The sequence below is a fragment of the Fulmarus glacialis genome, unplaced genomic scaffold, assembly GCF_000690835.1.
Source record: "Fulmarus glacialis isolate BGI_N327 unplaced genomic scaffold, ASM69083v1 scaffold2546, whole genome shotgun sequence".
Lineage (NCBI taxonomy): Eukaryota > Metazoa > Chordata > Aves > Procellariiformes > Procellariidae > Fulmarus > Fulmarus glacialis.
In genome coordinates, this window is record NW_009216018.1 from 41,452 (window position 1) to 54,600 (window position 13,149).

The 13,149-nt window shown below is 43.2% G+C and overlaps 1 protein-coding gene across 1 annotated transcript in view; it reads left to right on the forward strand.

Moving 5' to 3' along the window:
• The window catches only part of NPTN (neuroplastin), a gene marked incomplete at its 5' end in the record, with an annotated part of 33,944 nt that overhangs the window by 16,265 nt on the left and 4,530 nt on the right, over positions 1-13,149 (forward strand). The window contains 2 exons of the mRNA XM_009579116.1: positions 3,503-3,636; positions 5,179-5,452. Of these exons, the coding sequence (XP_009577411.1) occupies positions 3,503-3,636; positions 5,179-5,452 (408 nt within the window). The remainder of the gene's footprint in view (positions 1-3,502; positions 3,637-5,178; positions 5,453-13,149) is intronic.

Here is a 13,149-nt window from a genome sequence, read left to right on the forward strand (position 1 = left end):
TTTAATTGTAGTTTGTGCAACAGAACACAATCAGCCAAACAGTTTGGTAGAATAAGTACTGGATTAATGTCTCAGCCACAGCTTGAAACTGGCTAGCATCATGCCCTGAAATATTAATATTCAATGTAGTGCTCCCCTCAGACTGCGTACAAAAATAGTCCCTGTCCTAGTTGAGCTGGAAATGGCTGCTGCATAACTGTGCCCAGCAAGGAAAGAGCAGAATGTATTCTTGTCACTTATGCTTTCATTGGGATAACCTGGCAAAGATGCCCTCTTCTTAAAGAAATATAACTTTCTCTTGGCTGTAGGAGAACACTAGGTCACCCTGCAGTAGAAGTTAAGGTGTCCTAGAAAGCTTTCCCTCTTTCTTTCTTTCTTTCTTTCTTTCTTTCTCTGTCAGCAACCTTACGGAAAAAGTGGGCCAGCTGCAGAGTGCTGACTTACTGTATCCTTTTCCCTGCAAGGTTCTGCTTTGACTCGCTGTCTGCTGGTAGCTGGCAGTGAAAAATGAAGTGCTGACAGATGGAGACTGTGTGGGGCTTCAACTTTAAGCTGATGAATCCTATTTCTTCTTTTCCTAATGGGGGTAATTTGCAATCGCTTTTGACAGCCCGTCAGTGCCAGTTTTGGGACCGTCGCCTTGCCACCTTAAGTCTGTCTCTTGTGCTCCGCTTCTGCTGGCCTTTCATTTTCATTAGGTTGGATGCGATCTCTGCATATCATCCTCAAGAAAGCAAAAACTGCAGGGAAGTCACTGGGCTGACCTAGCTCCTGCCTAAAAGAGAACTTCTGAAGCCTAGCAAGGAAGAGATGACACCTTTCAGTAGATCACGAGATGAAATTCGCTTCTTGTTGAACCACCATCTTTTGGAATAAATGTTTTATATTCCTCTTTGAGGCTGCAGACAGTGGTTTGGAAGGACGTTGCAGCTGCATATTGGTGCTTAGTGTCCTGAAGATGTAACACAGCACACTCAACCGTAAAGCCAATTTATTTTCTGCTTGGAGACCTTCAGCTTGAAAACTTAATTTCCTCCAAGTATTATTGCCCCTTGTAGGCACAGGTGATCACTTGGCAAGTATGGAATGTTCTTTCCTTTCCAGCTTGCTTCAGTTTCTATACCTGGCAGCTTCTTTTTGCACAAGACCGGAGAATTGTTATGATTTGGTGTCTTCATTCAGTTCATGTTTTATGTCTCTCAAAGTATTTTCATGTTTGATGTGTAAAGATACATTTTAGGTGTCAGTTTTCCTGAAGATAAATAAAACCCCTAGCGCCTTGTTCTTATATGTCATGGTTGTGGTTAGCATCATCTTGCAATTAATTGGCATTTGTCTAGCTTAATCCATTGGTCTTAAAAAGATGTTCACTTAAAAATCAGGAAAAAAACCAAACCAAAACAAAACAACCTGCTTAACGTACTAAAATATTTTAAAATGGCAAAACTTCCTTAAAGGTTCTACCAGGAGTCCTGGAGTTAGTTTTAATTTCTGGTGGACAATACCTCTGCTAAGGAACTGGCCTCTGCATTGTCTGCAGCAGTGTCCAGCGTGGAGGACCTGTTCAGCTTGTCGGTGCACACTGACAGCTCTGGCTGTTGCTGAGTTGGAGCAAATCACGCATTAGAAAGTGCAGCTAAGAGTTAATAATTCTATAAGCAGCAAGTGTGTGTTTCTTTACATGGCAAATGATCAGAACTTCTGCAAAGCTCACACGTGTTGGAAATCCTGTTTGAATTTACATAGGCATTTTGAGAAAAGCCTGGGTTGATCAGCCCTCTCCTGGTGGTGTCTTTTCAGGCAAATACACACATACTAAGGAATGCTGTAGCTTAAGTATTCTTACAACCGTGATTTTTCTGTTGTTCAGAAGCTTATTTTAATTCTGCCTCTAACAATATTATCAATCAGTTGCATTACTGTCTGAAAAGAATCTTGCAGCAATAAGGCGTGGGATGCTTTCTGCATTTGAAAAGCCCTTGCCTTTGAAATATGATAATTCCTTTAAACTTGCTGAACATTTTCCCAAAGAGCTGTGAATGTAATTTTTCGGAAGAAGGAAGAGCAGGTTCAGCTGATGTTGTCCTGTTGCACAAGATGTTTTGCTTGTTTTTGTTTGCTGTGTCTGATGACAACTGCGTAATTTGCTTAATTCTTTCAGCTTGCAGCTGCAGATAAGCTGTCACAAACCTGTGCTCCCTCTCTATACCTGTCTGTAGGCGTTGCTAGTGGTAAAGGGAACTCTCCTGGAATAGACCCTTATAATAAATTCCAGTGCCTGGGGGTTTTTTCACAAGATGTTTTGCTTGTTTTTGTTTGCTGTGTCTGATGACAACTGCGTAATTTGCTTAATTCTTTCAGCTTGCAGCTGCAGATAAGCTGTCACAAACCTGTGCTCCCTCTCTATACCTGTCTGTAGGCGTTGCTAGTGGTAAAGGGAACTCTCCTGGAATAGACCCTTATAATAAATTCCAGTGCCTGGGGGTTTTTTCCTGGAGCACTCAGATTGGACTTTGGCTGGATTAACAGATCAGTGTCCTGCAATCACACAGCAGGCCATGTGTGACATAATTAGCAAGCTAGAAAGCGAATGGGCTTTAAAGGTGGTCACTACGGCACCAAAGCCATCTGCTTAAGCGAAGGTTCAGCTCAGGCAGTCCATTGATCCACCGTAATCTCTCATGAGGTATTAGGTTGCAACAGGCTGCTGTGACAAACGTGGCAAACCGCAGTGACGTTATTTATAGATAAATTAATTTAGAAAACCCTCTGCTGATATTCGGGGCTGTGTTTTGCTTGTGGTGCCCAGCTTCACCTGCAACCCTCCTTAGAATATATGTGTTTGTGAGTAGGCTGAACGAAACGATCTTTGTTGGAGGGATTTTGACTTCTGCTGCATTACAGCTACCCAACAGTGCCCAGGAGTAGTGTCACTGTAAGGTGTAACAAGCGTAAAGTGTGACAAGTCACAGCATGTTGGTGGACCAAATCTGAAATCTTGCCTCAAGGAAGAATACCTTGATTCAGGTTTCAGAAATTCGTGTTATGACAGTATCGGTTCAGAATCCTGACACGATGGGCAAGTTGTAACCAGAATCTCTGACAGCTCTATTTCGAAGCTGAAGGTACTGCAGAGCCGCAGGGACCTCCTGGGCGGTGGGGAGAGGTGGATGTTTATCAGCTTCCTGCACTGGGGAACAGCTGGGCTGTCTTAGTTTTGTAGGTTTGTGGTAGATAACTCAAGTTTGATGTTGATATTTCTCCCTCGTCCCTCAATTTGTCTGGCAAACCAAGCCTGAAGGATGTTCTTGCAGATCTTCAGTTGAGATGCTGCTTGGAGAGATGTGGGAATCGCAGTTTTTCTTCTGTAAGGTGGGCTTGGTGTGGGAAAGGCAACAGCTTCCAGGGAACTTGTCAATTATTTTCTGTTCAAATTCTCAGAGCTTGAAATAACTCTTTAATGAGCAACTTGTAAACAGCGGTTTTCTGTTTTGTTTCATAGCTACTCCTGACATCACTGGCCACAAGCGAAGTGAAAATAAAAATGAGGGGCAGGAGGCACTCATGTACTGCAAGTCGGTGGGCTTCCCGCATCCCGAGTGGGTGTGGCGCAAGAAGGTCAATGGAGTATTTGAGGTAAGAAAACTGGGGTGTCAGGCGTCTATTAACCTGCCAAAACCCCCAGTAAGGAAGGAAACGAGCACCTTGGTTTTAGGGATATGTTCTTTGGGGTGCCTTATAACTTCTTGAAATGCAGTTCCTCAGAAGTCTGATACGTTAGTGAGTGAAGCTGAAATTTTTCAGCAGCAGTGAGTATAAAATAGATATTTATATTGTTGCTGTGTGAATGGAGTTGCTCATTGTGTTGCTGCTGGGCAATTATGAGCTGTCCAGAAAGATATGATGTTCAGGGTATTTGCTTTAAATTGCAAAATGTGAGTTATGAAATGTGATTTTAAAATGCATTTGGTTATAAATTTCTCAAACTGTTTTCCAGTTTTACTGTTTGAGCTCACAAGACTCAATATGAGGATGTGGCAGTGATACCTATTAGTGTTTAAGTGATCATATTTTTTCTATGTGGCGACTGATCTAGTGAGCAAAAAAACCTGACCAGCAATTGGAATACCAGAAGAGAAGCTGGAGGTTGCTAAATCCTCAGCCCACCTGTTTTTAGGTTGCTGTATGACCTGCCAGAGAGGTAGCAATTTGATTGACAGATGAAGAAAAAATGTTAAGCAAATAATAGTATGGGTTGATTGTTCACTGTTAAGTGTGAGCTTAAATTTTTAAGGGACGGTGCTGTATGAGTGACTTACCAAGTGCTGTGAGTCATCAGTCTCCTGTATGGTTCTGCAGATTTCCCTTAACGCTGTCTTTCTGGTGAAGTTGTTTGATAAATTCATCCAAGATTGACTTTCAGGAAGATCAAACATCCATACTTGGTCACGTTTTGCCCCTTTTGAATTCTTTAAACGTAAGCAACTCTGGAAGTCTTTTTTTTCAAACATAGAAAGAGTATTCTACATTTGAATTCCAGCTCGAATTCCAGCTTCTCTAAATATTCCTGAAGTCGGTGGCTTAGGCTGCCCTGACCACAAATCTGTGAGCAGTGCGTGTTTCTTTTAAAAAACATAGCAAAGATGAAAATTTATTAAGGCCGTCATTCCTTAAATAGTTAGAAAATGCTATCTAATGTGGTGTAGAATAATCTTAACTGGTACTGCTTTTTCTTTTTTTCCCCCTCTACTTTGAAATCATTTTGTCGCCTACTAGGGAATGTATCCTCTGTCCTGTTACTTGTCTCATCTGTTTAGGTCGACCCGTTTCATCTTACTGCTGTAAACTGGTTTCAAGTTTCTCTTGAAGCAAAAGGCTGAGAACATGGTAGCTTACGTGATCACAACCACTGGCATATTTCATGTCTGATACTGTTAAAGTAGGATAAAAATACAGCTTGTCAGTCAAGTTGGCATTTTTTTGTTGCTGTTTTGAAGCACAATTCACTTTAGTGAGAGATACAGAATAAATATTGACAGTGGGCTTTTCTGTTGCGTTAAGGAACCAGCCTCTTTGAAGAATCCCTCAAATCTAGTTTCCATCACGTAGAAATGAAAAGGCACCAGAACTTACTAAAGCTCTTGCTCTTTTCCTCTTCCACCCTTCTCCTTTTATCAGGACATCAACAACTCCTCCGGCAGATTCTTTATTTCAAATAAAGACAACTACACTGAGCTCAGCATCACAAACCTACAGATAAATGAGGATCCTGGCGAGTACCAATGCAATGCAACCAACCAGGTCGGCTCTGTCTCAGTCACAACCATCCTCCGTGTCCGCAGCCACTTGGCTCCCCTCTGGCCCTTTTTGGGGATCTTGGCAGAAATCGTTATCCTCGTTGTCATCATAGTAGTTTATGAGAAAAGGAAGCGGCCGGATGAAGTCCCAGACGGTAAGTGTGCTCAAAGCCGCTTGTAAGGAGGGGAGGGGGAGAAAAAAAAAGGCAAAGCGAACTTGTGGAAGCAGAACAGCATGGGGCTTTGTGGCAGGAAGGATCAGCGGCACAGTTCGTTCAGCTCTGAGCTCTTTGCTTTCTCATCTGTTCACCCTCCAAACATTAAGACCAGCAAGCACAGAGGGTCCAAGTGCTGTGTGAAGTCCTAACGCTGGATTTCCCCAAGATCTCGGACTGCGGGGTGGGAGGGCCGTTACTTCATTACCTTTAAAGCTTTTGTTACACAAGGTGGGTCTAGCGCTCCCGTCTCTTTCCTGCTGTATCAGCCCTGAGAAATCCTGCACGTCAGCCCTAAGGAGCGTAGAACAGCACAAGGGGAGAGCTGGAAACACTCTAATCCCTGATGGCACTCCCTCTTCCACGTGGTATCTGGATTGGACACTGGGCAGGTTTTGTAAGGAAACATTGCACTTCAAGGGATTGGGGCGGCGGAGGTGCTTCAGAAATAAAACATGTTTTCAATGTTAAAAGGGTGGGGGTAGGGCTCTTATTTTGGTCTGTAACTGATTTTGTATTTAAGGAGTGCCCTGGAAACTATATCTAATTGTAATAGCCACTGAGTTATATTTTTTAAAGATTTAGCTATTTATTATCAGGTTTGATGGTAGCACTAATTAGTTACACTCTGCTTGGTACACAAAAAAGTAGTAACTGTTTCATCTTTGAGCTGCTTCTGCATACCTTCCTTTTTTAAAGAGGGGGGAAGGGGCGGTTTGAGGCTAAAATGGGCATTTGAAAGAACCACATTGAGAAACAGGCTTTAATGTGACACCTAGCTGCTTACTACAGTGTTTGTCAAGAAAACCTATCCAAGGAATCCTCATGAGAGGCGGCTGGTATGCCATCGTGCTGTAGGAACATGACGCATCCAAGTAATGGAGCAGGTGCTTTAGAGTACGTGGAGGGCAACATGCTGAATCAGTACGGGAAGCGCTGAGTCACTAGTGTCTTCCTGCGTTGGATGAGCCCTCTAGCATGGTAGATAACTTCCCAAGGCAGCTGTGTTGCAGGTTGTGCAGCAATGACTAGTTGTTGTCGAGCTGCACGAGGGATCAATAGCAACACAGCAAGACGTTTGCCCTTTTGGGATGAAAATGTAGGTGCTGAAACACTGATCTGGTTGTGAAGCGTGGGCAAAAACAACTTCACGGTTCCTGGGCTATGTTTCAAAGAATAAAAAAAAGTAATCTTACGAAACAGATAATAAATGTTAGTACTCTGAGAATGGCTGAGGCTTGGATCACTTCCGTAGCAGATGAAAACTGGCTTAAGTAGTGCATACCTAGAGGAAACTAGCTTTTGATCTTAACCACTTGAGCAGCATTTACTAACTGCTTATGGAGCATGCATTAAGACTGGTCTAGGTGTGTATCCAACAAAATTTAAACCGTGTAGTGCATGTTCCTCTGCATAACTAACAGCTTCACAGTTGCTAAGGGGTTTATACACAGTTGCTTCATGGCTAAGGGCCAGCCGTTTGTCCTCAAAATGGCTCTCAACCAGCCCAGAAAACTTCGAAAAAGACACTTTAAATGTTGTCTTGCCCTTCTCTCATTGTTATCCCACGTTGGCCTAACTTTGATGTCGGGATGGCCGGAGAGAATCTCACCTCTATGTTGGTGGCTGTTCATAGTTCCCTGCATCTCAGACTTTCATTTGATGAAGTTTCACAAGGTCTGAAACAAGATATCAGGTTGTAATTTGATATGTAAATATTCATTGCACTTAATCCAATAGAAATTGGCTTTGACTTGACCAGATCGCAATGCACCATGTTAGTGCGATTAAGCACACGTTGGAGGTGAAGAGTTCACTACCTGTTTGTTTCAAAGGCTGAAGTTTTCCTGGCTGGTCTGGCCGCTCTTCAGATGCCTGAGGCATCCAGGCTCATCATCTCTGATGGAGGTGTCCAAGATGATGAGCCAAGTAACTGAGGTTACTAAATTTGCTTGCTCAGTCTGCTATTATTTTAAAGGCAGCTAAGCTTGAGTCCTGCAGAGTGATGCACCTCTGTGGTGGACATGTGTTTTCTCTGTCCACTTTCTTGGAGGACAAAATCCAATACTGAATATCACAGTCAATATCTGTGTATTAGGTTTGCCTGGATGAAGAGACACAATCGGCGTAACTTCTCAACTAAAGGCAGACTTGAGTCCTACATTCCCTTGGATACTCTTGCATTTTCTGTAATGGCATTTGAAGCTTTCTGTGATATCATGGTGGGAAACATCCTATAAGCTGGGGCATTTTACAAATGCATATGTGAGAAATCGTTGATAGTCTGCTGATTTCCACACTTGGATGTTTTACTTAGGTTATTCTTAATTTTATTATTTTAAATACATTGTTATGAAATGCCAAAGTTAACGTTTTAATGCAATAGCGTGCTTATCATTTGGAATTTAAACTCTCTGCTTCCAAAATCATACATCCGCCTCCGCATGCTGCAGTGAGCTGTAGCGGGTAACATCAATGAGCCTACAGCTGAGCCAGCAACTCATGCAGATATTAGTCTAAACACCATATTCCTTAACACAAATATTATTTGGCAACAGCTGTGATCTCTCTGAACTCTCAGCTGATTTTCCAGATTTTTTTTTAGTATTGCTTTTGATGTGTTAAGCTTTAAGGACAAGGGTTGTGGTTGTGCCAGATCTTCATATGAAGCTGCTGCAGCAATAATGATTGAGCTGTTAGTGCCTGCTTGCTAACGGGAAAAAAACGGTAGCCTCATCAACCTCACTGATGGCCCTTCTTGCTGGGATGTGAATTTTGTCCTTGGACCACTCTGAATTTTTCCTTAGACACTGAGATTCCTTCATATTCCCTACCATCACCCCTCTCCTGGTCTTGTTATGGTGGAATAACCCTGGACCTGCCCTAGTCATCAGATTTCTCTGAAGTCCTGCCTTTGCTCTGGAGTAGCAGGTAGAAGCAGCCAAAAAACCCCAGCCACATTTGAGGATGGATGGCCATTTTGCATCTTACTTTGGACCGCTGCCTAGTGGATCGTTATCATTTGGCTTGGCACGTCCTCCTGCTGCAGGCTGTCTGTTCCTGCAGATAAGGTGTCTGCTACCGGTAAACAGCCTAAATGTTGGGGTGCAAGCCTTGTACCTGTAGTCTTGCTCCTCTGCAATGCTTTGGGGTGGCCCATGGGGTGCTGTAGATCTCACCTTAGGGAGAGGAGGGGGGATGTCTCCCATGTTCAGTCAGGCTTTTTTTTTCCCCTTGAGAACCTCTGATGTACTGGCTAATGTCTGTCGTGTTGAGAAGTTCTCGGGAGTGAGGATTTCTGCATAGACCTTCTGCAAAGATGACTTACTCGGGACACTTTAAGGATTTTTTTTAAAAGTTTTGGAGAAAAACAGTGGTACTAAATGTGGTAACTTCCCTTGTATACAGAAAAATCAAAGCCTTTCTGGAGCTGAAGGAACTGTTAAATCAACAGTCTAGAAGTACACCTGCAGCCAGTGCAAAGCCTGACTGATAACAGTGTAGGATGAAATGCAGTTCAGCTGCATTTATCTTGAGTCTTGCTGGGAGGTGCTGGTGCCCACACTGAGCTCTCGCCTCGTGCAGTACCCAAATGACGTGGTTTCCAGGGCTGGCTCAGTTAAGCCTGCACAAGTTACAGGCAGCCCTTCAGTGTCCCGCGGTCATCCCCTCGGAGGAGACCAGCCCAAGCTGAAAGCTGGAGCAGGATTGTGCCAGACTCCACTAATAACAGGCACACCTAATTTGAGTCTTTTTACCTTTCTCGGCTGTACTAGCCTGCCTTCACTGAGGTGCCACCTTCCAGAAACTGCTCATCTTGCTGCTCTTTTTTGGGAACTGGATTGAACTATTTAGCATTTCCACATCTCCAAAGAATCCTCTGACTCAGTGTAGCATAAGGTAGTGAGACAGCAAATCCTGAGGGTCCCCCCACTCCGCCCTGACTGATGAAGAACTGTTTTTAGAGGAATATGATGTTTCCCAGGCGAACCGCCGAAGTACATAACCCTTTGACAAACCAGATCAGAAATTTCCGTGTTAGTATTTGCAGTGCACTTGTGTACACGCAAAAGGATATTTGTAAGAACTTCATAGAAAAGCGAGTGGTCTTACAGCTGCATCAGCCTACAAAAAAAATAGGCAAGGCTTGGGGGCTGTACCTTTTTGGTGAGTCTGAACAAAGAAGTGCCGAAAAGGACTTTTGGTAACTGATGCTGAACAGAAGCACCGAGTTGTTAGTGGGGGATGTGGCTGTTTGGAGAAAACATCTGTATCCTGGAAGGTGTCTGGGATGCTTTCCAGAGTGCTTAGGAACTCTACCTGGCCAGCCAAAGTAAAGCCAATTGAATTAATTCCGTTTCCCTCTCATCTCCATGTTCCACAGGCTAAAAATTACCTGTCTTAGCGTGCCAACTACCTCGTCTCTTGGCGGATGGGTAGAGTGACAGATAACCTGATTAAATTTGGAGCAGTTCTTCTCAATTTACTGTTTAGCTGCAGAGTGAGGCCGCTTAGGTTTCAGAGTTTGGGGGGATAAAGGGCTTTGTGTTACGAGACACTTTCCCAGTCTATTCTTTCCCACTGTATTCGCTGGCCTTACAAAAGGTGTTACCTCCGTCTAGAAGCGCTGCCATGCTGGAAGGATGAGGACACTCCTTTAACTTTGGCATTTCCTGACTGCAGGGTTTTTTTGCATGGACCTTGCTTTTTGTCTTTAGTTTATTTGCTTTTTATGCCACGGAACAGGGCTGCTCAGTAGCTCCTTTGCTAATATTTCCTCCTTCACATAATTCAGTTTATTTTTGCTGCTGCTGCTGCTGTATAGCAGAAGAAGGAAGTTTGCACCCATGAAACCCGTATTTCCACCAGAAATGGTGCAAGGATGGCCTTAGCGGATGCCCGGTGCAGGTTCTTGCTGTCATGCCTGTGGATTAGGGGCATTCTCATCCTCCTGGGAGGGCAGGTGACTGCAGGGAGTACTTCCAGTAATCTGCCCGCAGGTGTGAGCCCCCTTGCATCCAAATTATGTGCTGGAAGGAGGAAGGGAGGGCAGATTGCGCTTGAATTTCCGCATCCTTTCAAAAGGAGAGTTTTGACTTGCTTTACACATGGTAAAGCAATATACGGATCACATACCTTTTCCAGAGAGCGGCTAGGTTTTGTAACATCAAGAGCGGGCTTTTGGTGATGAAAGCTGCATGAACGTGGCATGTCGAGGCCAGAGACACTGGCACGTCACTGCATGTACGGTGGGAAACGGTTTCAGCAGGGGACTGCTGATGCATTTTGCTCAGAATGCAAGTTGCTTGGACTTCCCTTGACAACAAAAGGAAGCAAATAGCTTTTTATTCCTCTGTGGTATAGCTTGGGCTGCTTGTTTTTCATAGATGTAGCGATCAGCCATTGTGACCTGAATGTAGTGTATCAAAGATTCCTAAAGAAGGCGCTTTTTCTGTTGTTGTTGGATCAAATAGCCTAAAATTAGCAAAGATGCTGTTTTAAAGGGTGTGTTCTGGGGTAAGTAGAAAGTAAAAACTTCTTGGCTACATTCCCCTGTAGGAATGTAAACAGTTTTTACTTTAAAATCCATAATTCTACATGATCTTTAGTTCAAAGCCATGAGGTGACTGGGTTATAACATGTCCTTTTTCATTCTTCCCTTCTTATTTCTCAGCTTAATACAAAGACTTTCCATAAATGTTTTTCTGCTCCGGCTCTGCAGAAGCTCCATCCATATCACCACATTCTTTCTAATACTCATTTTTTTTTCTTGACTTTCCCTGTTCCTGCTATTACTGTAAGTAATTTAAAGAACAAAATGTTTTCACTGAAATGGTTTACCTTGTAACAAGTTATTTTTTGTTTTTGTTTTTGTTTTTTTCCTATTACCCGCACCTTTCTCTCCCACGCTTAAAATTTATCAAGGGGAGAAAATTGTCAGACAGGCACATTGCGAGACTGTAGCTGTCAACTACACCTAGCAGCGAGCATCATTGTATCTCAGTGGTAATTGAGTAGCCTGGCTCCTTTGGGCTTTTATATACTAATTTGTTAGATGCTATTATAGGATCAGAATTCCTCCAGTCTAATGTAAGTAATCTTGGCCAGAGAGTCTCCATTGCCGATACGCTTGTGCCTTCATTCCATTTCAGAGCAACTGCTTTATTTTTATTGGTTTGCTATACGGAGCAAGACGAGCATCTCCATTCACCTCTTCTTCCCCCTCCCTCCAAAATATTCCTGTTAGTGAAGCCACAGAGCAGAGCATTGCTCCGAACCTGACGTGCGTTGTGGTGGTAAATGCCACCTTCGAATCTTTGTGTGCAACCAAAGCCCTAAGCGGTTAATGCAGATTGTAACGCTCCTGTCCCTGTGAGCAGCTACCTTGTGAGAAAGCATTGCGGTCCTGCGTGGCTGTGGACTGCTTTGAGTGCTCGATGTGGAGCCTTCTGAATGTTTTACAAGTTAAGATCTGAAAAATTTACAAAAAAACATTTTAATTTTTCCAACTTGGGCAAACACATCTAAATTCTTATAAATGTTCTTCTCAAAAATTTTCAAGCCACTGTCAAATTTTCTCTTCCCAGAAAGCAAAATCTTAAGCTAGCTTTTAAATATAAAAATTTCCCAATGGTCTCTGTAACAGTTCCAACAAATTGCTTCGCAGACCGTAGAAGTTGTGTTGTAACACAGGACCCCAAAGCTGCCACAGACGCTGGCTTTTCCTTTTAAGCATTTGAACAGGAATTGAACATAAGTTTCATTTTAATAATGCTCCAGCTCGCTACTGATCTGTAAAGGCAGGTCTGAGGGTTGCCACGTGCCAGTACAAGAACCATTGCTGAAGCTGCTGGTCTCGACTCCTCGTTGTGTAGATTTCTTTGCAAGTTTTGAAGCACGAGCAGAAACGTAGAGTCCCTTCGGGTGCAACAAATTTGAATCTTAGTGTTGGAAGTACCCGCTAGTGTTTCGTTTTTAACCTCCACCAGTCATAAGAGGCTACACAAGATTAATTTGATATTAAAAATAAATACTGTAGCTTTCCAAAGGAGGTAAAAGAAACTGAGTAACATCTAAAATGCCGTATAAATTAAGGCTGAAAGTAAAGGTGAAGGGGGGGGGGCACAAAACACAGCCCCCTTCTCAGACTGCCGAAGCATGAGTTACATTCCCAGACAGTTAATACAAGTGGAGGAGCTAAAGCAAATCTATTTGTCATCATCTTGCAATTTTAATGCCCAGATATTTTTGCCTGGAAGGATTGATTACACATGTTACACAATGTGTTAAAGACAGCAGCAGTTCTAACCTTTTGGTTCAGAAATGTGCTATTTCAGGGCAACACTAAGCAGATAATCACGATACCCACAAGAAAGGCATGGCTGGTTGGGTTTTTTTTAATCTTGTATTGTATAAACAACGGGGGTTTTGAAGTCTGCAGATCCCCCCCAAATTCAAAAGGAAATTCCTGCAAAAGGAGGGGTTTAGTGTGGTCAATTATAAAATCACAGCTCACCTGGCAGCGTTTCGGGAGCCCTGCGGGTGCGGAATGGAATGAAGCAGCATGCTGGGAGGATGTTCTCTATGGCCATAGGTTTTACACACTCTTAGAGACAATCGGTTACTAGAGCAGCTCT